The 27,996-nt window shown below is 39.5% G+C and overlaps 1 protein-coding gene across 2 annotated transcripts in view; it reads right to left on the reverse strand.

The window, feature by feature from the left end:
- mbtps1 (membrane-bound transcription factor peptidase, site 1) overlaps nt 1–27,996 on the reverse strand; it is an 87,445-nt gene that overhangs the window by 57,758 nt on the left and 1,691 nt on the right. Inside the window, exons 2-6 of one of the 2 annotated variants that reach the window (XM_048605866.1) lie at nt 20,063–20,320; nt 16,913–17,113; nt 12,834–12,944; nt 8,885–8,994; nt 991–1,107 (exon numbers count right to left, since the gene is read on the reverse strand). In XM_048605866.1, the coding sequence (XP_048461823.1) occupies nt 991–1,107; nt 8,885–8,994; nt 12,834–12,944; nt 16,913–17,113; nt 20,063–20,320 (797 nt within the window). Of the gene's footprint in view, nt 1–990; nt 1,108–8,884; nt 8,995–12,833; nt 12,945–16,912; nt 17,117–20,062; nt 20,321–27,996 lie in introns of both variants that reach the window. The other variant, XM_048605865.1, reaches the window with a different exon arrangement.

Consider the following 27,996-nt stretch of genomic DNA (forward strand, 5'->3'; position numbering starts at 1 on the left):
AGAGGGTCTAGACCCGAAACGTCAGCTTTCCTGCTCCTCTGATGCTGCTTGGCCTGCTGTGTTCACCCAGCTCTACACCTTGTTATCTCAAATCCTCTAGCATCCGCAGTTCCTACTATCTCTTCAGCTGAATGAGTCAAGTCTCCCTTCTCATCCATTTCAGAATAACCCTGTATTGCCTTCTGCTTCCATAATTAGCACCAATCACAGCCTCAGATTGGTATTTACACACTCTTAGCAGTAAAGATATTTCCCTAGTATTCTGAATTCTCCATTTGATTTTTGCTAACTCTCTCATATTGACAAATCATCCCCAAATCGAGGAAACTTTGCACTGACATTTTCAAAAGCTTTTAATATTCATCAGGCAAGCTCTTATCTCCACTATTCATTAGACAATGTCTCATGTCATCCTTGCATTGCCTCTAGACAAAAAAAAAAGCACATTATATTAAGACTTGGCATTGCATAATGTGACAGGATTTATCAATAACCCCAAGGCAAGACAACCCCATCCAGCAGTGACCACAATATATTTTTCTAATTCACTCATGGGATGTGGACATTTTTGGTTGGGTTAGCATTCTTTGCCTGTCCCTAGTTACCCTTGAAATGATTATTTATGCCACCATGTCATAACACCAAGGGAGCACAGAATTCAAGTAACATAAAGACTTTATAAATGAAAATACACACATGGCAGATAATAGGCAAATGAAAGACAATGGACATGAGAAAAGCCATGTGTTTAGACTGAATAAGTTCCATCTGCAACTGCCCACATCAAGCCTCCACCAAACCCAACATGTCAAATATGCTTAGTTGCATGTCATAAACAAAACATGTTTCTTGCATAAATTCGACAATATAGAAAACAGGGTATTTGGTCTTGGAAAGTAAAGATTACACAATTAAATCAAAACTTCATGCTAACTTAATGCTAATATAGTGAATAATTTTGCTCCCCCCGCATCTGGCATTCAAATCTACCTTATCAACAAAGGGATGATCCATGAAGTCTGGTCCACCTATGCTGAGATTCAGTACATCTATCTTCTTCAAAATTGCATAATTAAAGGCATCGAGGAACCAAGAGGTGTAAGAGACCTATTTAAAAACAATCAGAATTACTTATTTCCATAACTTACATTAATCTACAGCAAAACACTAGATATCTATTTCTTTATTTCACAAATTTGTTGCTAAACAGCCAGTCAAGATAAAACCCGAAAGAACTGCGGATGCTGGAAATCAGAAACTAAAACAGAAACAGAAATGCAAAAAAAAAAAAAAACACTCAGCAGATCTGGCAGCATCTGTGGAGAGAAATCAGAGTTAACATTTTGGGTCCAGCGACCCTTCCTCAGTCAAGACAGTGCTGTAGAACCGTCATCATTGCCAGACTGATCAATCAAGAAGTGATTCACAAGCACTTAACAACAAATCACTCAGTAACATTAGGAGATAGCTATATCCACTGAGGCAATATTAGTCACTTTAATAAGAATAGAATTCAACAGCCTAAACTACATTCCCAAAAGATAATCCAGTAAACCAATGTTAAAGAAACAGCATTCGTGATAGAGGAATACTGAAGCTCAATGAGCGTGTTTTGGATTCACACAAAATTAAAGGTCTCCTCTGCTGAAGGCAGTTTAACTTTACAGATAGTTTTTCTTTCAAAAAAGATGACAAGTGACAAATAAAAATCCAGAACAATTTCCAATAACAAGTAAAACTCAAAATTCACAAAAAACAAAAATTTAGCAATGAGAGATAGCAAGAACTGCAGATGCTGGAGTCTGAGATAACAGTGTGTGGAGCTGGAGGAACACAGCAGGCCAGGCAGCATCAGAGGAACAGGAAAGTTGATGTTTCAGGTCAGGACCATTCTTCAGAAAATTTAGCAATCATTCTTTTACTACAACACGTTTAAAAAAAAGTCTACAAAAATGAATGGTTACTAACTTTTGGATAAACCAAAGGGTATTCCACTAGCAAATTTGAATTTTAAAAAAGGCATGAAGCTTGGACTTGGATCTTTCCCCCCTGACCAATAGCTGGCAATCTTTGGTCTTTTTTAAAAAGAGGTCACACCAACGGTCTTTCAAAATTGAGTACAATGAAGGTTACCAGCCAGCAACTGAACCAAAAAGAAATGGCAAGCATACCAGACTCAATATTTTGATATTTTTATGCTCATTTACCACTTCCTTACATGTGAATAGCTAATACCATATAAATGAAAGAATGACACAAAGTCTAATCCACCGAAAATCAGGTGGTCAGTTGAGTTTCTCTTGCTGTTAAGTTGACCTGGGAATTTCAGGGTGAAGAATCAAACACGTGCATCACAGTGTGACTTTAGAACAAACTGCACAGGCATGTACTTCAAAGTCAATATTAAAGTCAACCCCCTGAAGTTAATACCATGTGGAAATACAGACTTCCTTTTTAAATTCTTCCTCGCTCATTTTCCTTTCCTCTGCTTTGCAGCTTTTCTTTATCTGAAAAGATCCAAACAGGCAACCTGCACAAGATCTAACACTGCACTGTTAATTATATAATGTTAATGAGGTATGATGTGGAGGTGCCAGTATTGGACTGGGGTGGACAAGATCAGAAATCACATGACACCAGGTTATAGTTCAACAGGTTTATTTGAAATCACAAGCTTTCTGAGCCCCACTCATCCTCCACGTGTTAGTAAAAGAGGTAGTATCAGACACTACTGATACTACCTCTCTCATTAACACACCTGAAGGCGGCGTGATGCTCCGAAAGCTTGTGTTTTCAAATAAACCTGTTGAACTATAACCTGGTGTCGTGATTTCTGACCTTAACAAGTTATAGAGGACAACTACTTAGCTCAACCATCCACAAAAATTTCCACAAACCTACATCTCCAAAATCACAAGTCAAGCATTTACTTGAGCATTGGTTAGACTATTCTACACTGAAGCACATGCCATTCGTTGATCACCAAGTGAAGAATACACTGATGAGCCCTAAATCAACTCCTGCACACCACCACCCCGCCCACCCCCTTTATAAATAAGCAGGTATACAAGGCCACAGTAACTCTTCACGCCATTGTGATTTGGCATTAAAGCATTGTTAAATTTTTAAGAACTCTTCAGCCAAAAAACTTTTGTGCAGGATGACAATGTTATAAAGTTGGGTAGAGTAACTGTAAAGTGGAAGCCAGAAAAATAAAATGTGCAGTTCCTTTAAGAGATTTGTGCTTTGTCTGTACTTAGAAATTAAAAAAAACGTATGTCTGTAGTTGCCAGTACAGAGAGCCTCAAAAAGTGAAACAAGTGTATCAAAAAAAAAAAAGCCTTACAGGTGGCAGGTAAAACAGCACAGTCTTGTTTGGATGTTGTGACGAGTTTGAATTCGGCCAATTAATTTAAAAACAAGCTCTGCGATTCAAAGCCAATTGAATTTAAGGAACAAAAACAAAGTTGCTGGAAAAGCTCAGCAGGTCTGGCAGCATCCGCGGAAGAGAAAACAGAGTTAACGTTTCGGGTCCGATGTCCCTTCCTCAGAACCTTCCTCAAGTGAATTTAAATCTGATGGTATTGACAACCTGAAACCAATCATCTTGTAAGAATTTGATTTCGTCAGTACAGGTGTAAAAGATAAGGGCATTTGGAAGACTTGGGGAGAGGCAACTGTCATCTGCCAGAGTTAGCACCATTCAGCTCTCAGATAAGCCCATCTAATTAATCAAAGGTACCATGGCCAAAGTCCTCATGGAGGAAATTATAGAAACAAAACATTCCTGACAGCAGAATTAACAGAAAAAAGGAGTTTGTGAAGAGACCGGAGACAACAGAATATTCCTGAAGAAAGTCTGTGCAAACTTGGAGAGATTAAGTTATAACTTATTGCTTTTTATTAATTGGGTTTATATCAGTGGGACTTGTCTTTATTTAAACAGCATTCCAGTAGAATTTAGACCAGTCAGGGAGAAGTTAGTAGTCTAAGGGGGGAATTGTCAGTTAGTTAGTAATTTTGTTAATTTGTTCATTGTTGGACTACACAAATAAATTGTTTCTTGTTTCTTGTAAAGTGGAGATCAGGGATTTTCTCTCTTTTAACCAGTATTAACAGATTACAAGGAGAAAGGCGAGCTTTTCTGTGTGTTTCAGGGGGCAATTATCAGAAGGGAACCTCTAATCCCGTCATAGCAGATTGGGGCTGGTGTTTTAGTTTAATTACCAGAGGGGTTCGGCCATTCCCCATTGTAGCAACAGCGTAAAGTGTAAAACTTTGTTACTAAAAAAAAGTTTAGTGATTGGAAACTGAATATTACGACTTTCAGACATAGTAGCTGCGACAGGTGACGACCGTCATTCTGTACAACAATGGAAAATTATAGTGGAGGATAAAGAAAAGATATATGGAGTTCAGCGAGATGTTTGGCAAGGTTCCATACGGTAGACTGGTTAGCAAGGTTAGATCACATGGAATACAGGAACAGCTAGCTGCACAGATAAAAAATTGGCTCAAAAGATAGAGACAGAGGGTGGTGGAGGAGCGTTTCTTTTCGGACTAGAGGCTTATGACCAGCAGCGCGCAGCATGGATTGTTGCTGGATTGACAGCTTTTTGTCTTTTATATAAATTATTTGAATGTGAATATAGAACAAATAGTTAGCAAATTTGCAGATGAAACCAAACTTGGTAGTGTAGTGGACAGCGAAGAAAGTTACCTAACAGTACAACAGGACCTTGATCAGATGGGCCAATGGGCTGAGGAGTAGCAGATGAAGTTTAAATTTAGATATATGCGAGGTACTGCATTTTGCCAAGGCAAATCAGGGCAGGGCTTATACACTTAACGGTGAGATTCTGGGGAGTGTTGCCGAACAGAGACACCTTGGAGCGCAGGTTCATTGTTTCTTGAAAGTGCAGTCACAGATAGACAGGGTAGAAAAGGCGACGTTTGGTATGCTTGCCTTTATTGGTCAGTGCATTGAGTATATGAGTTGAGAGGTCATGTTTCAGCTGTCCAGGACATTGGTTAGGCCACTTTTGGAATACTGCGTGCAATTCTGATTTCCCTGCTACAGGAAGGATGTTGTGAAACTAGAAAGGGTTCAGCAAAGATTTACGAGAATGTTGCTGGAGTTGGAGGGTTTGAGCTATAGGGAAAGGCTGAATAAGCTGGTGCCCTGGAGCGTCAGTGGCTGAGGGGTTAGCTTATAAAGGTTTACAAACATCATGACGGGCATGGATAGGGTAAATAGGCAAGGTCTTTTTCCCAATGTGGGGTAGTCCAAAACTAGAGGGCATAGGTTTAGGGTGAAAGGGGAAAGATACGAAAGGGACCCAAGGGGCAACTTTTTCACACAGAGGGTGGTGCGTGTATGGAATGAGCTGCCAGAAGAAGTGGTGGAGGCTGGTACAATTACAACATTTAAAAGGTGTCTGGATGGGTAAAAGAATAGGAAGGGTTTAGAGGGATATGGGCCAAATGGTACTAGATTTATTTAGGATATCTAATTGGCATGGACAAATTGGACCGAAAGGTCTGTTTCTGTGCTGTACATCTCAATGACTCTATAAATACAATTGGCTAAAGCCACAAGTTCTGTTAGGCCTCATTTTAAGTAATTCCACTTCAACACTGGGAACGCACACTTAGCATTTTTTCATTTTAGCATTGTTTCACTCCAGACTAAAAGTGCATGGGACACGATCAATTTCATTTTCAAGTGGCCACATCCGTCGTTTCTTCATTCTTTCAGCCCTTTCCTAAGCACTTACTCATAGGAGGAGGGATGGCAAGCAAGAAGTAGAAAGTTAGCTTGTGACTTTATATTTTTACATTTTATTTTAAAAGTTTTGATTTAGAAATATAGGAATTTATGATATACAACATTTAAACTGACAAGGTATAACACTGCAGTGTCTTCTTCTTGGCAGAAACGATCCCACAGAACCCAAATACAGCTTTTATATTGGTTGCGATGCTTAACATTGGTTCATTTAAATTTGCACTCTTCAGGTATCAGATACAACATTAGCAGAGGAATGTCAATGTGTCACAATCGCTTTGAAAATGCTCATTAATGAAGTCTATTGACTACATACTTATGCTGGGCAATTATTAGCAGTGGACAAAACAAACAGAAATCTACTTAGAAGTAAATGAACAGTTAGGATTCAGGAAAGAATGTAAATTCATAATTTGCCTGCTGTCCATCACAATTCAGAGCTACGTCTAAAGCGCTCCCAAGGCATTTTCCACTATCTCATGCACTGTACAATTAACAGATATTTTACATCATAAAAAACGTGAGAAACTAACCACGAAAAGGGAGCCCCTCTAGTCTCAAATCTAATAATGATTTAGCTTACCTAGGAACTTAAGTCTCCCTCGAACACTGCAAAAAGATCACTTTTAATCATGCAGTTAAATTGAAAGAGATGAAGGATATAACAAGTTCGCAATTATCCAATGATATAATTTCATGACCAGAACTCAAGAGTACTCACCTCACTGACTCTCACACAAATTGGCAAAGCTAAGGCATTGTCCTTCACAGACTCTAATGACTCTGCATAGCAAATACAAAAGGCAGTCCAAAACCATTTGTACAGCTGTTAGAGATGTGAATGGAGTAAAAACAAAGCTAATGTTTCATGACGACAAAGGAGATGAACAATAAAAAGAAGTACTGCTAAAATTGGTATACCCTTCAAATATATCAACACAAACTATTTAAAAACCAAAGAACTGCGGGCATTGTAAATCAGAAACAAAAACAGAAGTTGCTGGAAATACTCGGCAGGTCCAGCAGCATCTGTGCAGAGAAATCAGAGTTAACGTTTTAGGTCCAGTGACTTTCCTCAGAACTGATGGTAGCTAGGAAAATGTCAGTTTATATGCAGAAGATAGGGTTGGAGGAGGGGGTAAGGAGTATATGATAGATGGGGGTACAGCCTAAAGAGAGAGAACACAGTTGGACAGACAAAGCAGTGGATAATAATGTGGCTGGGAGACTGAATAGGTGGTAATGGAGACTGTTAGTGACTAAGAATAGGTAGTGTGTAATGGCAGACTATGTGATAACAAGGCCTGATGTGTGGGTTTGGGGGCTAGGGCATGGGAGAGTTCAGTCCGGAGGGCTGCAGGGTCCCCAAGCGGAAAATGAGGTGTTGTTCTTCCAGCATGCGCTGAGCTTCACTGGAACATTCGGCAAGCCTGAGGCAGATGTTTGCATTAAAGTGGCAGGCAACTGAAAGCTCAGGGTGTTGAGGGCAGAACGTAAATGTTCTACAAAGCAGTCACCCAGTCTACGCTTAGTTTCCCCAATATAGAGGACACCACGTTGTGAGCAGCAAATGTAGCATGCTAGATTGTGTGAAGTGTAGGTAAAGTGCTACTTCACCTGGAAGGTACGTTTGGGCCCTTGGATGCTCATGGGGGAGGAGGTAAATGGGCAACCTTCGGCGGTTGACATTTTACCACCACCCTGGCCAATATCTGTGTCTCAGGCTTGCTGTAGTGTTTCAGTAAAGCTCAGTACAAGCCGGAAGAGCACCAACTCATTTTCCACTTAGGAACCCTGCAGCCCGCCAGAATCAGTATCGGAGTTCAATAGTTTTAGAACCCGAATTGTCCCATGCCCTAGACCCCCAACCCCACACATCAGGCCTTGTTATCACAGTCTGCCATTACACACTACCTATTGTTAGTCACTAACAATCTCCATTAACAACTATGCAGTCTCCCAGCCAGACTGTTATCCACTGCTTTGTCTGTCCAACCGTCTTCTCTCTCTTCGGGCTCTATCCCCATTTATCATTTACTCCTTACCATCTGCCCCCTACCCTATATTCTGCATATAAATTGACATTTTCCTAGCTACCATTAGTTCTGAGGAAGGGTCACCAGACCCGAAACATTAACTCCGATTTCTCCATTGCTGCCAGAGCTGCTGAGCTTTTCCAGCAACTTCTGTTTTAGTTTCTGAACACAATCTATTTATTGTGCAAAGGACAAATAGAGCCTCCCTAATATTATGTATACTATAATTCTGCATACATAAAGTGCACATAAACAATACAAATATTACACTCTAAAAGCAAATTCCTTCTGGCCAATATCCAACAGGAAAACAGATAATAAATAACTAGTCAGTAGGGAAGTATTTCAAACCTTACACACACTTTGATCTGACCAGGACTTCCAAAGAAATAAGAACTGGTTTTAGAATACTTAGCAATGCAAAAAATCATGCCCTGTTTCTCTACTGATAAATGAGTTAATTGGTGATTTAGTAACTTGACGTCTGTGCCTTTACCTACATGTTTAAGCCTGCTTCACTAATTTCTCTCACCAGGCTTCACAAACGTAAGACCTTGGACTGAATGTTCCCAGCAGGCAGAACTAAATAGATTTGTAATGTCACATCCCAGGCAACCATAAACAAGGCATGTACTTGGAATGATCCAGCCAAGTCAAACAATTGGTCTACTTCACTCTAGAACTAAATGGTTTATTCACATTAAAAACAGACTTTTGTGTATGACCACAGTAAAGAAATGTTCAATAGCTTAATCATCATACTGCCTGCTAAGGAAATTTTCTATGCATTGTCTTGTCAACGCAAATACATCAGCAGGTGAAATATTCACTTGTAACTTGTAGCAAATTACTATATTGTACAAGTCTGGAAAATTGCAAGATTAACTCAAGCTTGTGTTTTGATTATTATTCTGTTGTGAAAACAAGAAAATTTAAGATTATCTGTAACCTTAGAAATAATGACAATTACAATTTCTTGAGGCAAAGACCACTTTGCAAATTTTTCTTGAAACCCATTCCTCAGAAGGTCAGGAGAGAATGAAAAGTGAGCACTCATTACCTGGTTGTTTGTAAAGACTCTGAAAATGTGCAACTCTGCATCTGGTGCCAACCCCTGACATTCTCGCATGCTGGCAATCACTCCTGCAACAAACGTCCCATGTCCCAAGCCTAACATCAACAAAAAGCAAAGGAGGATATAGGTTCAAAATGGATGAAGTACCATCTGCAATGAATATCTTTTCCCATCAGATATGTCTAAATGTTGGAAAATTACTGTTTCTTCCTTTTCCTTACCATCATAACTAAAAGACTTCAATCTTAAAAAATCGTGGATGATCTCAAAATGTAATCCTCAAATGATGGGGTAGACATAGCATCACAGTATTAGACCTTAACGTGAAGCCATTTCTTATCCCAGCATAGCTTATTGTTGAAAGAGAAGAATGCTGAATACCCTAAAATTCATGTGTAAAGCTGTCCAAGACCTCTTTACAGGTTCTTTCCACTGAGGAACTTGCCACCTCTCAAGTCAGCAAACACTGCAGCAAAGACCCCTCCTGTTCTTTTCATAGAAATTTACATATTCACAAGGTAAAATTTTAAAACAGAATTGAATGCAATGAAGACTCAAATTAAATATTGAAAATTACATTCCTTCAGGCATGTATCACTTGTGCTACAATCCAAGTGCCTTGCTATACGCACATTAAAAACAGCAGCCATTGATCAAAGAAAGTTATTGCAGTATTAAAAAGGTGGTGGTGTTTTCTGTTAGTTAATTAATTAACGCATGTATTAGAACAAATGAAAATGTACACCATCTACTTAATTATTACACAATCTCAAAAGACATGCCTGGCAAGCAACCACTGATGAAACACTCAGATTGGGAAGCACATACATCATGCATTTTCAAAGCAAGATGGGAATATAAAAGTTACCTGCCTGGAAAATTGTTCAAGCTACTGACTAGCCACTTGACAGGTTTCAATCAAGAAACACAGCAATATATCAGCTGAGCAAAACTCAAGTTTACAGAATTATCCCTCAGTTAGTTCAAGAACAGAGCTATTTAGACCATGAAAAGAGCAGATCAAAATGTGGTAACCATTAAACAGTTGCAATAATTGCAAGAAAATTACTCTGCTGTCTTTTTCATCTTTGGATATACAGCAGTACAAATGATAGTCTAGCCTGCACCACACTTGCAGAAGAATTTCCAATTCAAGCTGGCAGCTTGAAAATCATTCCTCATTTGGAAAATAACTTCGTAATAAGTGATGGTTTTGCTGAAGAAAATGTAATAGCTAGTGACTGATATAGCCACTAACAATAAAAACCTTATGACCTATAACTACATTAAGCTGCAATCTCACACTGAAACTTGGAGTTCTTTTTTTACCTGAAGTGCTCTTTTTTCAGGCTACACTGCTCTGTTGTGGATTCTGAGTATCTCAAAGTTCTCTGCATTCTTTGTAACAAAATACAGTCTAATTATCTTCATTCACACGTATGCTAGGCTAATAGTTATGTTGTGGATCTGGTAACAAGACTGGAATACTGAGCCTTCAAACTCTGGTTGTAAAACTTAATTTGGTTGAATTTGGTAATTTAGGGCCAATCCAAGAAAACTGTGAAAACTGCTGAATAGTCATTAATGCCCTTCACACAAAGGAGCTGAGCACACCTACCCCATCTGTCCCATTGTGACTCAAGCCCCAGGATCTGTGGTTGACTTCTTGCTGCTCATGGGGCAACTTAAAGAGAGCCAAGTAATGTTGGATTTTTTTTAAACCCAGATCCTAAAGCTAAATTATTTAAAGTCATTCGATTCAAATGAGCTTTTAATCACTAAACTTCCTTGTTACTCATGGTACCAAATTCGACGGCAATCAATTATTTTAGCTTGAATCAGAGATAGTAGGAACTGCAGATGCTGGAGAATCCAAGACAACAAGGTGCAGGGCTGGATGAACACAGCAGGCCAAGCAGCATCATAGGAGCAGAGAGGCTGACGTTTCGGGCCTAGACCCTTCATCAGAAAAGGGGGAGGGGAAGGGGGTTCTGAAAGAAATAGGGAGAGAGTGGGAGGCAGATAGAAGAGGGATAGAGGAGAGGATAGGTGGAGAGGAAACAAACAGGTCGAAGAGGCGGGGATGGAGCCAATAAAGGTGAGTGTAGGCAGGGAGTTAGGAAGGGGATAGGTCAGTCCAGGGAGGACGGACAGGTCAAGGGGGCGGGATGAGGTTGGTCGGTAGGAGATGGAGGTGCGGCTTGAGGTGGGAGGAGGGGATAGGTGGGAGGAAGAACAGGTTAGGGAGGCAGGGACGAGCTGGACTGGTTTTGGGATGCGGTAGGGGGAGGAGAGATTTTGAAACTTGTGAAATCCACATTGATACCATTGGGCTGCAGGGTTCCCAAGCGGAATATGAGTTGCTGTTCCTGCAACCTTCGGGTGGCATTGTTGTGGCACTGCAGGAGGCCCAGGATGGACATGTCGTCTGAGGAATGGGAGGGGGAGTTGAAATGGTTCGCGATTGATGTCTCGACGGCAGTTGGAGATGAAGAGGTCGAGGGAGGGTAGGAGGCCTTGGGGTGGTGTCCAGGAGGAGGGGGTGTGTTGGAAGCGGGAGAAGGGGTCAGTAGAGGGAGGGTTGGGTTCACGGTTAAAGAAGTAAGCATGGAGGCGGAGGCGGCGGAAAAACTGCTCTATGTCCAAGTGTGAGCGGTATTCGTTGATCTGTGGGTGGAGGGGGACAAAGGTGAGCCCTTTACTGAGGACTGACCGTTCGTCTTCAGTAAGGGGTAGGTCTGGAGGGATGGTGAAGACTCGGCAGGGCTGGGTGCTGCTGTCTCCTCTGGAGCTGCTGGCTGTGGAGTTTTAAACATTTCATTGCAGAGCTTAACTAAAACCTCTCAAGTCAGGTTTTAAAAAAGACAAGTAAAACAACAACTGAACATACGGAGACTTATTGTGCAGACTTAGCACAATTCCCTCAGAGAAGGCAGCCCCACAGATTGTGCAGATAATGGCCCATGATATTGTCTCCCCAAAGCTAAGTTTATGCAGCACTGACGGAAGTAGTATTTACGTTTATTTTTGCCAAATTTGTCTTTTCAGCTTCTTGTCATTTAGGAAAGATGAGGAAAGCAGCTTTGAGCTATCCAATTAGCACAAACGAGAAGCCTACAGCTTTCATTCAAATTTTAATTAGTTTATGAATATCATGTCTTGTTAGTTGCATCATTGGGTATGTCGTTTTGAGAAGTTGGCTATCACAGTTCTCAACTGCTCTCATCAAATCAATAAAATATCAACTTGCATTTATGTAGCACTCTTAACGCACAGAAACTTTTCAGGACACTTCAGAGATAAAAGGAATACAATGAAAAGCAACCACTTGGAAACAAGAGAAACAGGACGTTACAGCAGAAAACTTTGTTCCAAGGATATATTAAAAAAAAGATCATAAAAAGACATTGGTTTGAGTACCTTTGAAAGAGAACATAGATGTAACAGATAAATATTAATCAAATACTGAAACAATTTAGATACATTAGGATCTGGGACATGGTCCAGGTGGCTTGGCTGTGGCAGCCTGCTCATCAGAATTGAAAGCTGAGAAAAAGCACGCAGTGAACAGGAATTCCACACAGTCTTCCACAATATCCCAAGGAGTGAGGGCAGAATAATCCACAGCAAGCAAGATATAGGACAGCAGGGAGAACAAAAACAAAAATACGGACATGCATTTCTTCCCCCACTGCTCACAAATTAAATCTGATTGTCAATGCAGATGAATAATCCTTACCCAAGGGCATTAGATCTTTACATTTTCCATAAAAATTAGCAGCGGGGTAGATACAGAAGATATGTTTGTAATGTTTGCACACATCTAAAACAGGTCACAATAAGAAAACATATTCTGAAAGATTGATTTACTCCAAATATCTCTTCATATCCGTAAACCTGTGACACATGTTTTGCATAATTCAAGTGTACATACCATCATCTAAAGTCTTCTCATTGGTCCAATTTGTCCTCTCTTTCACATTCTTGAAATGGGGATGCTTTTCACTAAGTCCCGTATCAAACACTGCTACTTTCACACCAACACCTGGAAATATGATCAAAAACCAAACTGAACATCTACATTTAGTTATGGTCAATTTCCACATCAGATCATATTCGAACATTAACCTTTGGATTCAAACACTAATCGACCCACTTTGCACCAAATAACTTTAGTTGTGTCCACGACTGGAGGTGGGAAAGGTAGTATTCCCACACTCTGTCATCTCTAAACAATGCAGCTCAAAAATAACTGGCCAGATTTCATTAAATCAGCACACTGATAGGGTATGGCACAAGGGAGAACTGACTGGTTTTCGGTGAAGATGAACATCGTGTATTTTTTTAAAAAAAAAGAATGCTATAGGTTGTTCTATTTAGAACGTCATCAATTTTTTTGTAATGTTTTGGTAAACCTCAGTTCTTGTGGTGAAATGTGTCAAACTGTCAAAGTACGGGAGGAATTTTCAAAGCAGGTAATTCATATGGATGGATCTTATGCCTATTCAGTAAGATGGATGCATTTCAAACAAGCTTTCTTGTTTCAGCTTTGTCATGACCCAGCATCAACCATGTAGGGGAGAGTCTGAAGGAGGAGCTGAACAATTGTAGCAACGCTGGCTTAACAGCATGAGGGAGGAGAGGGAGGGATCTGGCAAGTGCTCTTTTCACTGGATTTGTTTAAAATTCACAGCAATTATGGCATTGATGCAACATTTAGTTACAATACTAGTATTAGTGATTTCCTGTTGGACACTAACCACAATCAACTTGTCCACTTCTTTAGTCTAGTTATCAGATCACAGTTGCATTAAGATCCACAAAGACATGACTACATACAAACAGTTTGGAATCAGCACTAAATTTGAAATGTCTCAGCTTACATTAAGTGATATATTATTAACAATGGCAAAGAGAAACAGGAAAAAGCTAATTCTGGTAGCAGCTTGGAAAATACATATCAGACACTGCCTCTGATGGGTATGCAATTTATTGCAGCTGTTTTTTCCTGTAGAAACCCCAGAACTACTGAAGTAACAATTTGAAGATGTGACCCTTAAAAGGAATCTTCCTCCACATTTTCTCCAGAATTACTTCTTGCCCCATTTATAATTGCAGACTTTGGTGCCAACTTGAAGCACAGTGTGAATCATTATCACTGGTACAAAGGAAGCAAATACATTTGTAAACATAAACCCTTTTGTTTCTGTTGTAGCAACTTTAATAATGGTAAGTCTAACAAGCAAGCAGTCAGATTTTTGGCGGTGGGAAGGGCAGGGAGCAGTGGAGAGAGAAAAAAAAAGGAGAAATCAGCATGATTTCATTACAATTGGTGCTGCAAAGACAGGATGATGTGTCAGACCATTGTTCAAAGCCATAAACTTTATCAACAACACGTGGTCTTCAACACCTAAACCGAACTGTGTTATATACACTATCATTTTGGTCATGAGAATATTGGTGAAGCAAGGCCTGCCAATGCTCAAATTTTAGACCTACTCAATTAACAGCTATCCAATTACTATACAAGCTCCTTGATGACAACAACTCTAGGATGGTATTGATCCTGCTATGATAGCTTAAGTCCCAATTTTCTGTCTTAGCTTCATCTCTGATGATTCTGGCAAAGAGCAAGCTCATTAATTCAGCAAAGTAGTTGTTGATTTTTTTATAAATTGGATTATGCAAGGCAGCTGAAAGACTAACCAGGCTTTAAGTGTTTTATGAAGAGATGGATTACAAATTTTGACCAAATTCAGTGAACTCCAAGGAGGTTAAAAATTCATCTGACACCAATGTCACTAATATTCCTAAAATGATGCACAATATTAACATTAAGCATCCTTCAAACGTCATGCAATATCATCATTCACTATTGCTGGAAAGCACCCCGGATCACTTTCTATGTGAAAGATGTAGCTTTGTGTGGAAGTCATTGTTATGTCCAGTCAGATCTTATCCAGAGTGCGTCTGCAAAAGTTCAGAGTCCAGGAAGCCATAAGTAATAACAGCATGGACTCGACAGGCATGGCAGTTCAGATTATAATTGGAAAGTAGCAAGATTTCTGGAGAGAGGAAATAGTTTACATACATTATTTATAGTTCAAGAGGAATTATTCATTTTAAGGAAGAGGAAAACATCACTAAATCTGAAAATCGAAAAACTCCAACGCTGGGCACGCAAGAAAAGGTCATCCATGCAAAAGAAAACAGTTCAAGGTATTTCCAAGCTAAAATAGGTAAGTTTGTGATTAAATTTAATATTCTTAACAATTAGTTTAAATGAGAATCAGTCAATTGAAAAGCAACAGGAGCAACAAAATAAGCTGGTGCAGAAATTTGAGCAACAGTTGAATGGTACTTGATAGCCCATGAACGCTTGGAGCAAAATACTACAGAAATGCTAGAACGTCAATTATTTGACTTTAGCCAAAACACATAACCAGAAGGAACTTAATGCAAAGGGTGATAAATATCTTGAATAGTCTGCCAAGCAAACTTCCAGGGAGATGAGAGCAGGGCTTTCAAAACTTGAATTTAACTAAATTCAGATGCTTCTTGAATTCCAGAAATAATGGAGAAAATATATTCAGGAACTTTACGTTAAACAATCAGATTTTATATCTTTGCATTTCAGATATTAGCTGTCACCTAATCTTATTCAAAATCAAGAATTTTAAAATGTGACCTTATACACTGGTGCACTTGAAGACGGAATATCTTTCATCCTCACTTTTGCTTCTCACGGGCAGCCTTCTAGAATCATAGAATCCCTACAGTGTGGAAGCAAGCCATGGAGCCCACTGAATCCATACCGATCCTCAGAAGAACATCCGACCCAGAGCCACCTCTCCGCCCTATCCGTGGACACTAAGGCAATTTGGCGTGGCCAATCCACCTAACCTGCACACCTTTGGGTGACAAGCTGGTCGTCATGTAGTATGCTTAATTTTTAAAAAATATATTTAAAAATAGATTTCTTCTAACAAGCGCCTTGAGTTTACTCTCAAAATTAAAAAATAACCTAAAGTGTCAAAAATTTTTAGATATGAAGTTACTAGGATCTATGTGAACCACTCTAGCACATTACTAAAACAACATCCAAGTTTTACATTAAACAAGACTTGGATATGTTAATAAAAATTCTTCCTAAAAAATACATTTGAAGGATATTTAACCAAACTAGTAATGTATATATTTACTCACAGCAGTCATAAAATACAAGCAATTAAATCTAACATCCAAATAATTAATGGGACCTCAGGAATTGTAGCTTTTTGCTGATAAGGCCATAAAAGAATTTCAGGGACATGTTATGCAGTTTTGCTATTCACAAGAAAACTAAAATCAGTGCATTTGATATCAACGGTCATAGCATGACACAAACATTATGCAGAAGGTACTTCTACAACTAAACGTTAATTTATTTTAAAAGGTTTAAAAGCATGTATAGATGAAGTTTCACAAAATATGGATAATGAGTTTTTGTAAATGCAAGTACATGATGTATATTTATTGGTTTCTAAATAGTGATCTATTCAAATCCTTAGCTTTATGGCTATAGCAACTTGCAAAACAACTACTCAATAAAATGCATTTGCATCACAAAACTGTTCTGATAAAGACTCATCAACTGAAGCTGTTTTTCTGTTCACAGTGACTGTCAAACCTGCTAAGTCCTTCCAGAATGTTGGCTTTTACTTACGATTTCTAGCATCAGCAACAGTTTGTTTTCACAACTCATTTTAACTTGACAGAGGGGGCTGCACAGCGAGACCAGTAGAAATCATCATCATAAACCTGTCCCCCTTAGAATGGTATCTAATTTATAACTGTGCTCCAGAATTGTTTTGGAAAGCGAAATGAATTCAGAGTTTGTCCAATTTTAAGCACTATGGGAAGTCATTCAAAACAGAAAACTTACTTCGTTCCAGCTTTTATCAATTAGATGAAATCAAATATTAGGTTGTTCAGCCAGTTACATGGCATTACCATCTACAGTCCCATACATACCTGTATGTCCCATCTGCCATAATACATCTGCCTGCAGTGTCTGAGCTACTTGCCGAGGGATAGCCCTCAACAGGCGTCTGCTTGAATGCCTGCCTGTAGCATGCCAGAATCCAGAGCCAAGGGAGAGGCTGGTTCTCCTGAGGGGTCTTGAAGACTGCCACTTCTGTGTCCATCTACTATCATTGCATGGCGCAGCTGAGTCTGCTGCAACAGAAACAAAAATACATTTAATGCCCAGTATTACAGGAAACATCATTCTGACCAGATCAGCAAAAAGGCTTTTTTTTTTATTTTTAGAAACAACACATTCACCCGAGAAAAGCTTTGAAACAGACCAATTTAAATGCTGTTTTAAAGCAAGAGGGAAACTGATTTACAAAAACAGACGTCAGAACTTTTAGACATTGTCAAACAGTGGCTGTCATGATCATAATACACATTGCTACCTGAATGATGTATTGCAGCAACTCATCAAGAGTTTTATTAAAAGTGCCCAAATCCACAGTTTCTCCGTTTTTCTCCATCTGCCAAACATTTGTCCAATTACTTAACCTATCTCTACACCTTTACAGATGATGTCCATCTCAACATGTTTTGCTACCCACCTTTGCATCATCAGCAAATAGTCTTGCCCTCCATCCAAGTCATTAATATAGATAGCAAATAATTGAGGTCCATTGATCCTGGTAGTACTCCACTAGTTAGTTTGCCCATTTGAATAGCATTCATTTACTGTCTCCCTGTTTCCTGTTAGATGGCATCCCACTGTATCCCACATTTACCATGGCTAATCCACCTCGATTGCACATCCCTAGACACTACTGGCAATTTAACATGGCCAATCCACTTGCAGTAGTTTCATTGTATCAGTAGCTCAATCAAAGGAATGACCATTACTGCTTTTACTCTTTGACAGGGCATCTGACACTCCCAAAGAAATCAGTGTTTGTCACCCAGCTTTTTATCCTTTGAAGTGCAAGGAATATGCTTGGCCATAAGATTCCAAATTACAGAGGCATATAATTCTGCTTCAGTACATGGCCAAGAGCTATATGACTGCCAAATTATAGAGATGGTTTGATACGTCTAACCTGGTCCACCTGATAAACATCAGAATGTTGTGTTTACCGTGGAGAAAACAAAATTGACTGGAAAAATATCTTGTATAGTTACTCTAATCGTTGACGTGGACAGATGCGCCTCCAAAAGTTGACGAAAACAATCTTGAGTACATTATTTCCTCAATGAGCAGCCACAGGTCGGGTTTGAAAACTATCACCTTCAGGGCTTGGCCAGCTCAGAATGTTAAGTGGTCAATTCTTGTTCTATTCTTAGATCGTATTTGCTATATTTCAATACCAAACTTTTAAACGGAGAAACCTTCAATGTCTTGTACAGGTGTGCCTTGTAAACATTCCTGAATGTAGCAAAAAGGCTGCTGGTTAAATCCCCATCCACTCAGCTGACAGTGGTCTTTTCGGAAAATGACTGACAAAGTGAGAAAAAGGTATCTTTTTGGATAATGTGCTACTTGCATGAGGGAAAGTACAGAAACACTAGATGATAATCAAGTTCTCACGAATGTAATGTCCACAATTTGAGCTTTCTTTTATCTCTGTATATAATTAACTAGGTGCATTTCCTGTTTGTTGTAAAGACTGCAAAGTGAAAAACATATGCAAGCTCCAGACCCAAAATTTCTCTCTCATTTTTGCATGTACTTCCAGTTGTCACATTTTCCATATACTTGATTGACATTTTCCATTGAGACTTGTGCTACTCACATTCAATGGAAAAAAAAAATCAACTACTTATCTGCCATTATTCAAATACAGGTGCCATTATTTCTACAACCCAACAATGTCTCCACCTCCCAGAATGTTTCTAATGCTTTTGAATTTTAGCAACATCAAGATTATTTGACGATAAAGATTAATCACACTGGGTGACCACCACTTTAAAAACTCTAACTCAAAACAGTTACAAATAGCACTCTTTTTTGACTGTGACCATGATAACAACTCCTGCTTAACTTTTAAGTGTCTATGGCATCCTTCTCCAACACTTCTCTATCCAGACTGACCCTAGTGTGGTTCCATTCTTATGGCATCATAGACAGAAAATCACCTGCAACCACTATACATGCTACACTTCCACTGTCCACCTAGGAGACATAAAGGATAGTTTGTTCTTTCTATTGCTCCAAATGTAACCCCTCAGCACTATCAGGTTAGTAAACTTGCAGCAACACTCGGTTCTCTAACTGCTACCTTCTTCCACTGCTCCACTGACTGGTTTGTCAGACTGCTTGCCTAACACCAGGTATAGGATGAGGCAGAAATGCACTTCAGTTAAGCACGGAGGAAACAGAAGCTGTCGTCTTTAATTTCTCCTACTAACAGTCTTGTCCATTTCCATTAGTGGCAACTGACCTAAACTAAACAAGACTCCTAACCTTGGTGTTGTATTTTAGCCCATGTTAAACTTATGACCATAGAGAACATAGAAGATTGCAGCAGCACTGGTCCTTCAACTACGAGCCTGTTCCATTATTCATTATGACCATAGCTGATCGTTGAGTTTAATACTCTAATCCCAATCGCCCCCAATAAGCCTTGAGCCCTTCAGTCACAAGAACTGTATCTAGCTCCTTTTTAAAAAAGGATGTTTTGGTCTTACTCACTTCCTTTATTAATTCTACAGGCTCACCACTCAAAACTGTTCATTTTAAGTGACTGAAGTTATACAAACATTTTGTAACTACAATTTTATCAAAATTGTCATTGCAAGCTTCTCACTTCATTTAAAAAGTATATTTTTAAAACAGACTTTCAGATGGAAATTAACATGCTGACTAACACCATGTAAACATACATGAGATTTCTTTGATACAATTTACAAACAGCTGAATGCAGAATCATAGCACTTAACATGAACAAATCGGCTGGCCGATTAGCCAAGTCAATTGCCAGGATACGTGGTTAAACTTCCTGGTTTCAGTCTAGCAGAGCAATGGTTTACTCCTAACACTCCAAATGTCTGGAATTCTAAATCTGCAGTCATTTCAAAGATTAAAATTACTCTACCACTGAATACTACATCGATTACCACCATGGTTTTCACAAAATTTCAATTCTCCATTATACTTACTCTCTGTGAATTTCAGGGAGCGGATGACTTTCCTCTGAGGTGTAACTCGTTTAATGTGTGGGTGGTCTTCCAGAGTTAATACAGTATCACGTTGTTTCTCCCTAATTTGAACAACCTCAAAGTCGCTTGGGTAGTCACTGGCAGGATTGTCGCGCGGAACAATTCGCCATTCCACCACATCCGTATTTTTCAGTGCACTAGAAATGAATTTGCTCCTGGCTGTGGCAGTGAAGTATCCCTTAAAAGCCACAATGTACTCTGAAATTGATAATATGGCACAATTAGTTTTTAATCATTCTTAAACATTAGATGTTTAAATATCAATGACACCCCCATTCACATGTTCAGGACAGGTCCCTTCTTGATCAGTATTATGATGCTCACATTGGCCTTCCCATCCCAGAGGTCTGAAAGTCAAGATGGCAAGAGGGGAGGAGGAAAAAGAGAGAGAGAAACAAGCTCCAGCTGAAGGAAGTACTACTGGCACAGGCTACAGGCATCTAAATGCTTCTGTGGTCCGAGGAACAACAGACTCCAATGGAATTATTCTTTTGTTGGGTTTTAACCCGAAACCTGCAATTTATCACATCCTTAAATGTGAGATGTGGACTTCTACCAAGCGCAGTTTTATTTTCCCCAATTATGTTTGTAGTCTAAACAGAATGTTTTTGGTAGTCTGTAACTGTTGTGTGGAGAATCTGCATTTTCAAAGTACCCAGGAGACCTGAGCAAGTGGAAACCATACAACCTCAAGCCTGTGCCAACATTCAATATAATCATGACGGATCTTGGACCTCACCTCTACTTTCATCTTCACCCCTACTCTCAACATCCCTCAAATCCTAGACTCTACAAATCTACCTGTCTCACAGTTAATGATGGAGAATCTTCAATCCTATTGGGTGGAGAATTCTAAAGATTCTCAACCCTTAGAATGAAGAAATTTCTCATCTGTTCCAAACAATTGGCTCCTTATCCTGAAACTATGCCACTTTCCAGTTTAGATTCCCCAGCCAGCATAAACAATCTATCTATCCTGTCAAGTCCTATGTTTCAATAAGATCACCACGAGTTCTTCTAAACTCCAAAGAATGTAGACTCACTTTACTCAGGCCTTCTTAATGGGATAACCTCTCATCTGTAGGAAGCAATCTGGGTGAAACTCTTCTGCGCTGCCTCCAACCAAATACAGTAGAATTTGCATAAACAAGCAGCCTCAAACTCCTCCGTCCTGATACAAAATGACACTTCATGAACTGGAATGCTTCACCCATCAGGAGCTCCAAATTCTCCCACTCCCTGCAACACAAATGAGCATTTTGCAAAGCAGACAACTTTTTTTTTAAGGCATACCAGCACCCATGTCTATTTGAAGTGCTGTCAAGGAGCTGTTGGAAGTTCTGTATGTTACTGGGACTTATGATTACTACTGAACTTGAGAAAGCAGCACTCGTGCATTTTTCCTTCCAAATGTGATTTCCCCTCACTAACCAGTATTTTCAATTTACCAAATAAAAACCAGAAGAACTGCGGATGCTGTAAATCAGGAACAAAAACAAAGTTGCTGGAAAAGTTCAGCAGGTCTGGCAGCAGCTGTGAAGGAGAAAACAGTTAGCGTTTCGGGTCCGGTGACCCTTCCTCAGAATTGAGTCCTTCACAGATGCTGCCAGACCTGTTGGGCTTTTCCAGCAACTTTGTTTCTGTTCTCAACTTACCAGCCCAACATAATCTCAGTACATGTGACACAAATTTTACTGTACATCCCTAAATAAGATGACCAAAACTGCCCACAGTACTCCAAAGCTCTATAGTAAGACATCCTTATTCTTGTTCTCCATTTCCCTTGCAATAAAGGCCAGCATCCCATCTGCCCTCCAAATTGTTTGCTGTACCTCACACTAACCTTGAGCTTAGGTAGGCACAGCCAAGCCTCTCTGAACAAAGTTTACAAATTTCCACTTAAACCCTGCCTTTTTACTTACACAACCAGAGTTAATAAAGCCACACGTGCCCTCATTATACACTGTCTGGCATAATGTTACCCACTCAAATTAACCACTTTTTTTTTTGCATCCTTCTTGCATTTCCAACTAACATTGTATCATCAGAAAACGTTTCTTATTCAAGTTACAGTTGTGAAACCCTAGCACTGATCATTGTAGCCCTCCATTAATCTCAGCCTCCCAACTTTAGAGTGCCCTACCTGCCTACACTGCTTCGTGTCAGTCAACCAATGCTCTATCCATGCTAATAAATTACCCCAACCCAATGAGTCCTTAGCTTGCCTGTTGTCCTTTCGTTGGCATCATATTGCATGTTTTTTTGGAAATCCAAGTACACCAAATCTACAGATTACCCTTTCCCTACCCAGCCTTCTACACCTCTAAAAATAAACTCAATTTTTTCCCAAATAAACCTTCCTTTCATAAAATTATGTTGACTTTGTCTGATCACACTATGATTCCCACCCCTCACCCCCACTCGTACGGCTGAATAGATTCCAGCATTTCCCCAATGACTGATGTCAGGCTAACTGGCCTGCAATTCTGTGTTTTTTTCCCCTAGACCACATTTCCCTTGAAGTCACATTTCTAAACACAATCCGCTGAGACTGTTGCAGAATCTAGGTAATTTTAGGAAATCGTAGTTAAACGAAACACGTACTTCTGCAGCTATTCCTTCACAACTCTAAGAGGTAGGCCATCAGGATCTAGGGATTTTTCAAATTTTTGCCCCTTGGGTTTTTCTAGTACACTTTCATCTGCCTTTACTAATTACCCTCTCAAACTCCCAGGCTGCTTGATATTTCTAGTATGCAACTTGTGTTTGTTCAATGCCTCTGTTATTGAGGAAATGGAAAACTTCCGGTATCTTTTCTGAAGAATCAACATTTACTTTAGCTACTCATTCTGTTTATGTATTGGTAACGCGCTATTTGTTTTCATATCCCCGGTTAGTTTATTGTCATCCTATTTTTCCCACTTTTATCATCTTTTCTTGCTTCTGATGTAATCCCAAGCCTCAGATTTTGCACATTATTAGGTTCTTCTTTTAATTATTTCCCCTCATCACCTGAGTGAGCCACAGATGGTTTGCTGACTTGCTGTTTTTATATCAGTGTATTTTATTGGCTACTCTTAACTGTTTCTTTAAATGTGGATCTCTATTTACATAAAAACAAAAAATCTAGAAGTTTGCAATATGGATTCAGTTTGAACAATAAAATGAAAAAAGTGATGAGAAAGAATACATCAGAAAAAAACAAGTGAAGTTTGAAGTGGATGTTGTCATACTGGAATAAGAGGATATGTTTTGTCTATTCAAGACAAAAGAGAACAGTAGATAGTCAATATGAACTGCAAAACAACAAATGTGGAGATCACAGGTCATACAGCATCCATGGTGAGAGAGCAAGCTAACTGAGTCTAGATGTCTCTTCACCAGCTGACGCAGGAGTTTGGATAGAGATCGTCAGAAGTAAATTTGTGAAGACAAGGCTGCGAGAACAAAAAAAAAACTCAATGCTGACAAGGGAGAAAAGAAACTCAAGATGCTGCACTTTATTTACGTTCAGAAACCTGGACAATAAGTGCCTATGGAAGTAAACAGAGGTCTTTGACGTGTAGATGCTAAGACACGCTAGAATTCTAAATACAGACTATAAGAAACGAAAAGGTATTTGAGATTGCCAAAAATTGCAAGAGTGAAAAGAGCTATAAAAAGACTCAACGAGAAAAGAAAATGCCAATTCATTTGATCAGAGTTAAAGATCTCTTCCAGAGGGCAAAATGGTCAGCAGCAGAGCGGGGTCAACCTGAGTGTGTATCTATGACGGACATCACAATGGTTGCAGACAAGCTATGGCGGATGTTTCCAGATAGTACAAGACCGATGAGTATGAAGTACCGTGACAGCAGATGTCATGGCAAGAGTAGCTACAAACAGTAGCAGGTTATTTACAGCTATACTTTCAAACAACCTTTGTCAACTCTCCCCTCATTCAACTTAAAGCCAATTAAGTAAGTAAGTGAGAGTCTTGTTAGTGAAAGTTGTCTGGTGATTTCAAAACTTAGCATTGATGTTGATTGTATTGAGAACAAACTCGCAGTGCCTCTATTGTTGTGAAATTACTGATTAACCATGCTTATTACACAATTAGTAGTTGTATCCCTCACTGATGCAACAACATATTGATTGCTCTAGCCAGGGTGAAGATTAAAGGCCTTACATCTACTACACTTCTTGTTGCATGGGACAATAATTTCTCAATTAACATTCTATCCAACAGTACAACTACTATTAGGTGACCTGCATTTTCTGACATTTGCTGTTCCTAAACTCCATCCATGCTGATTCAACTCCAAAGAGCCTTCCTCATTAATGTCTTCATGCCATTCTGTATTACCAGGGCTACCCTTCTCCCTTTGGCATTCTCTCCGCCCTTGGTACTGTGTATCCTGTAATATTCATTCTCCAGCCTTGGTCACAGAGCAATTAGATATAAACTATTTATCCCTATTTATGCCACTATCTCAATTTTGATCTACCTTTGTCTGATTGCACGAAACCAAATTTGCAGATGACAAAAATGTGTGGAAAGGGCAAGTTGCAAGAGAGATACAAGCAGTTTACTTAGCAAGATAGTTAAATAAGCAGGGTAAAAAAACTGGTAAATGGAATATATAAGTATGGAAAATGTGAAGTTCATCTTGGGAGGGAAAGCAAAGGAACAGCATCTTAGTTAAATAGGGAAAACTGCAGAAAGCTGCCACATAAAAGGGACTTGAGGTACTTGAGCACAAAACACAGAAAGCTAGCACATTGATGCAGCAGGTAATCAGAAAGGCTAATGAAATGTCGTCCTTTTTTTCAAGGGGGTTGGAGCAAAAGTATAGGGAAGTCTTACTGCACTGTATAAGGCACTGGTGAGACCACATCTGGAAGAGTAGTGAGAACTTTGGACCCCTTATTTAAGGAAAGATATAATTTAATTGGAGGCAATTCACTTGGAAGATCCCCGCATATGGAATGATTGTCTTGTGAGGAAAGATTAAAACAGGTTAGGACTCTACTCAATGGAGTTCAGAAGACTGAGGGGCGATCTCATTGAAAAGTATAGGATTCTTAAGGCATCTAACAGGGTCAATGCTGAGAAGATGCATTTCTTCATGGGAGAGTCTAAGACCAGAGGGTATAGTTTCAGAATAAAGGGATACCCATTTAAGCCTGAGATGAGGAGGAATTTATTCTCTCAGGAGAGTCGAGTGTCTCATTCTCTACGGCACAGAGTTCCAATGGGGACAGATTCCTTGCGTATCGTTATGAGATAAATTCTTGATCAGCGGGGGAAACCAGAAGATAAAAGACAAGTTTTTCAGAGGCCCAAGCCCCAGCCTCCCAAAGCAAATGATAAACAATTACCGCAAATGCACCACTGTTATTTTGCTAAAAGTAAAGTGCTAGTCTAAGCCAAGAACATCTCTTGAGCAGTGCTCCCATCAAATCCCATTCATTAGCTGAACTTCTATTTTTAGCCAACTGCCCCACTTTAAAAACAGCCTAAAGTCGAATATAAAACACATTTCAAATACCAACATTCAAACTAAGCTTTCAGGCAGCCCTTCAATCAGCTGAAATGAGTCTAGAATTCTTCCTATACATACACCCTGCCTTTCACTGCACAACCACAAGGAATGGTTTTAAACTCACATATTGACTCCAAACTAAAAATAAAAAAGCCTGCTGCCTTTTAAATAGCGAACTATAGAAATGATACTTCTATTCACGTGTGGTCCTTTGCACTGCAAACGAATCCATTTTAGAATTCAAAAGATGACGGAGAAAATTTATAAAGAAAGCGAATGAATGAGTACCAGAGATATGAAAAATTACAATAGGTTTAATTGGTAAGTAATAAGAAAAAGATTAGCAAGATTAATCATGAGCGCTTAAATGCAAAGACTAAAGAAATAATGGAGAATGAGGCAAAAGCAGACTTATTAGACAAATACTTATCTTCATAGTAGATGGCAACAGGACACTTGGCAAATCAAAACATCCCACACTGTAGGGATTCTATGATTAGCAAGAGTCATATTTATAATGGATAATAGTGCTCAAAAAATCTGTATCTCAGGGTGCAACTCGTAGAATGGATAAGACAGCGAACCAGTGCACAATTGGACTTTCAAGAAGTATTTGGCAAAATGCCACACAATAACACCACAAAAAACTGGGAAGAAGGATTGGAGTAACACTAATACATGCAGAGAGGTTGAAGGAGTGGATGAGAATCTGACAGATGCAATAAATTTGGGGAAGTGATAAATTTCCATTTTGGAAGGGAAAACAAAAAAGTCGAATATTTTCCAAATGGTGAAAGACTGGGAGGTGTTGATACTCAGGAGCTGGATGCCTTTGTATACCACAGAAAAGTATTGTGCAGGTAAAAATCAAGCAAACTATTAGAAAAGCAAATGGTGTGTGGGAGACTTTATTACAGAGTATCTGGACAATACTGAAGTATCCAATGAGGAGGAAGAGTGAAAATCTTACTGCTTTGTAGAGAGCCATAGTGAAACCACAGTAGAGAAACTGTTTGATAATCTAGCGCTGGTGGAACAATAAGCTTATACATGAAAACTGACTGTTAAAGAGGGCAACATGTAAAAATAAATAAAGGGGCGTAGGATTGATCTTCTGGGGAACATCAGATATAATTGCATGGGAGTATCAGAAGAAGAACCTATTGTAAGGTGATTATTGTTTGCAATTGAAAACAGAAGAATGGAATCCCGAAAGTGCAAACTAGCTGGGTAATCGAGGAATAGGATAATGTGGTCAATTGTGCTAACTGAACACAGGCAGATGTGAAAAGTGAGGCAAAATAGTTCACCCTTGCCAAAGCTACAAGCTGTGTTTCCTCACTGGCCACAGCCCACTTCTGGCACTATGCAGTCTCTAAGATCACTGCACAGATGCGCCTCCAGAAGGGACCACTGCTTTTGTTGTTTTGCATACTGCACCCCACCCCCCCAAACAACCATAAGTAGCCAATTCCCAACTTCCTGCACCCATGCAGCTCAAATGGAACATGTGTCACACTGGGAAAGGTAACAACACATTTGGGAAGCAACAACATAGGGAGGAGGTTGGAATTGGGATAGTATTAAGGTCAAGAGTGTACTTTTGAGAGGGGCAATGTCAGCATATCAGCTAATGGAGATTAATGAAGGGAAGCTGGGCAGTTAGCAGTTGAATGAGAACAAGGTCAAGGGAGGTTGTGGGTCTTATGGATAAGATGAGCTGACAGGGGATCTCAGGTAAAAGAAGAAAACTAGAGAAAGGCAAGACTTTCAACGAGGGTTATGGGAACTTTAGGTTATGTTTGGCCTGATGGACTTGGATGGAAAAGTGCCAAAAGCACCTGATCAAATATTCTCAATACACATGACGAAGCAGTCCATGAGCTCTTTACGTTTTTTGGTGGAGGTCAGGAAATAGGAGCAAGGGCATGCTTTCGGCCCTTTGGTTATACTCCACTGTTCAAATAATTCACGGCTAATTATCCTAACTCAATGCCATTTTCCCCACACTATTCACATATCCCTCAATGTCTTTAACGTCTAGAAACCCACTGGATCGGAGTCCTGAACACACTCCATGACTGATTTTCCAAGGCTTCTGGGATAGAGAATACCAAAAAGAGTTACTATCCTGAATGATAAAATGTCTCATCTCTGTTCTCAACCGCCTAACTTTTATTGAGACTACGTTCCTGGGTGTAGGCTTATAGCCCGGCTAACCATCCTTCCTACATCCACCCTGCAGAGTAGTGAGACAGCAGCGGAATTTAAGATGAATCTGATTAAATTCAAATCCAGATCCTGTGAATGTACAACTAAATCTAAAATCAACAACTTAATTTGCCATCA

The sequence above is a fragment of the Rhincodon typus genome, chromosome 15 (genome assembly GCF_021869965.1).
Source record: "Rhincodon typus isolate 14 chromosome 15, sRhiTyp1.1, whole genome shotgun sequence".
Classification (NCBI taxonomy): domain Eukaryota; kingdom Metazoa; phylum Chordata; class Chondrichthyes; order Orectolobiformes; family Rhincodontidae; genus Rhincodon; species Rhincodon typus.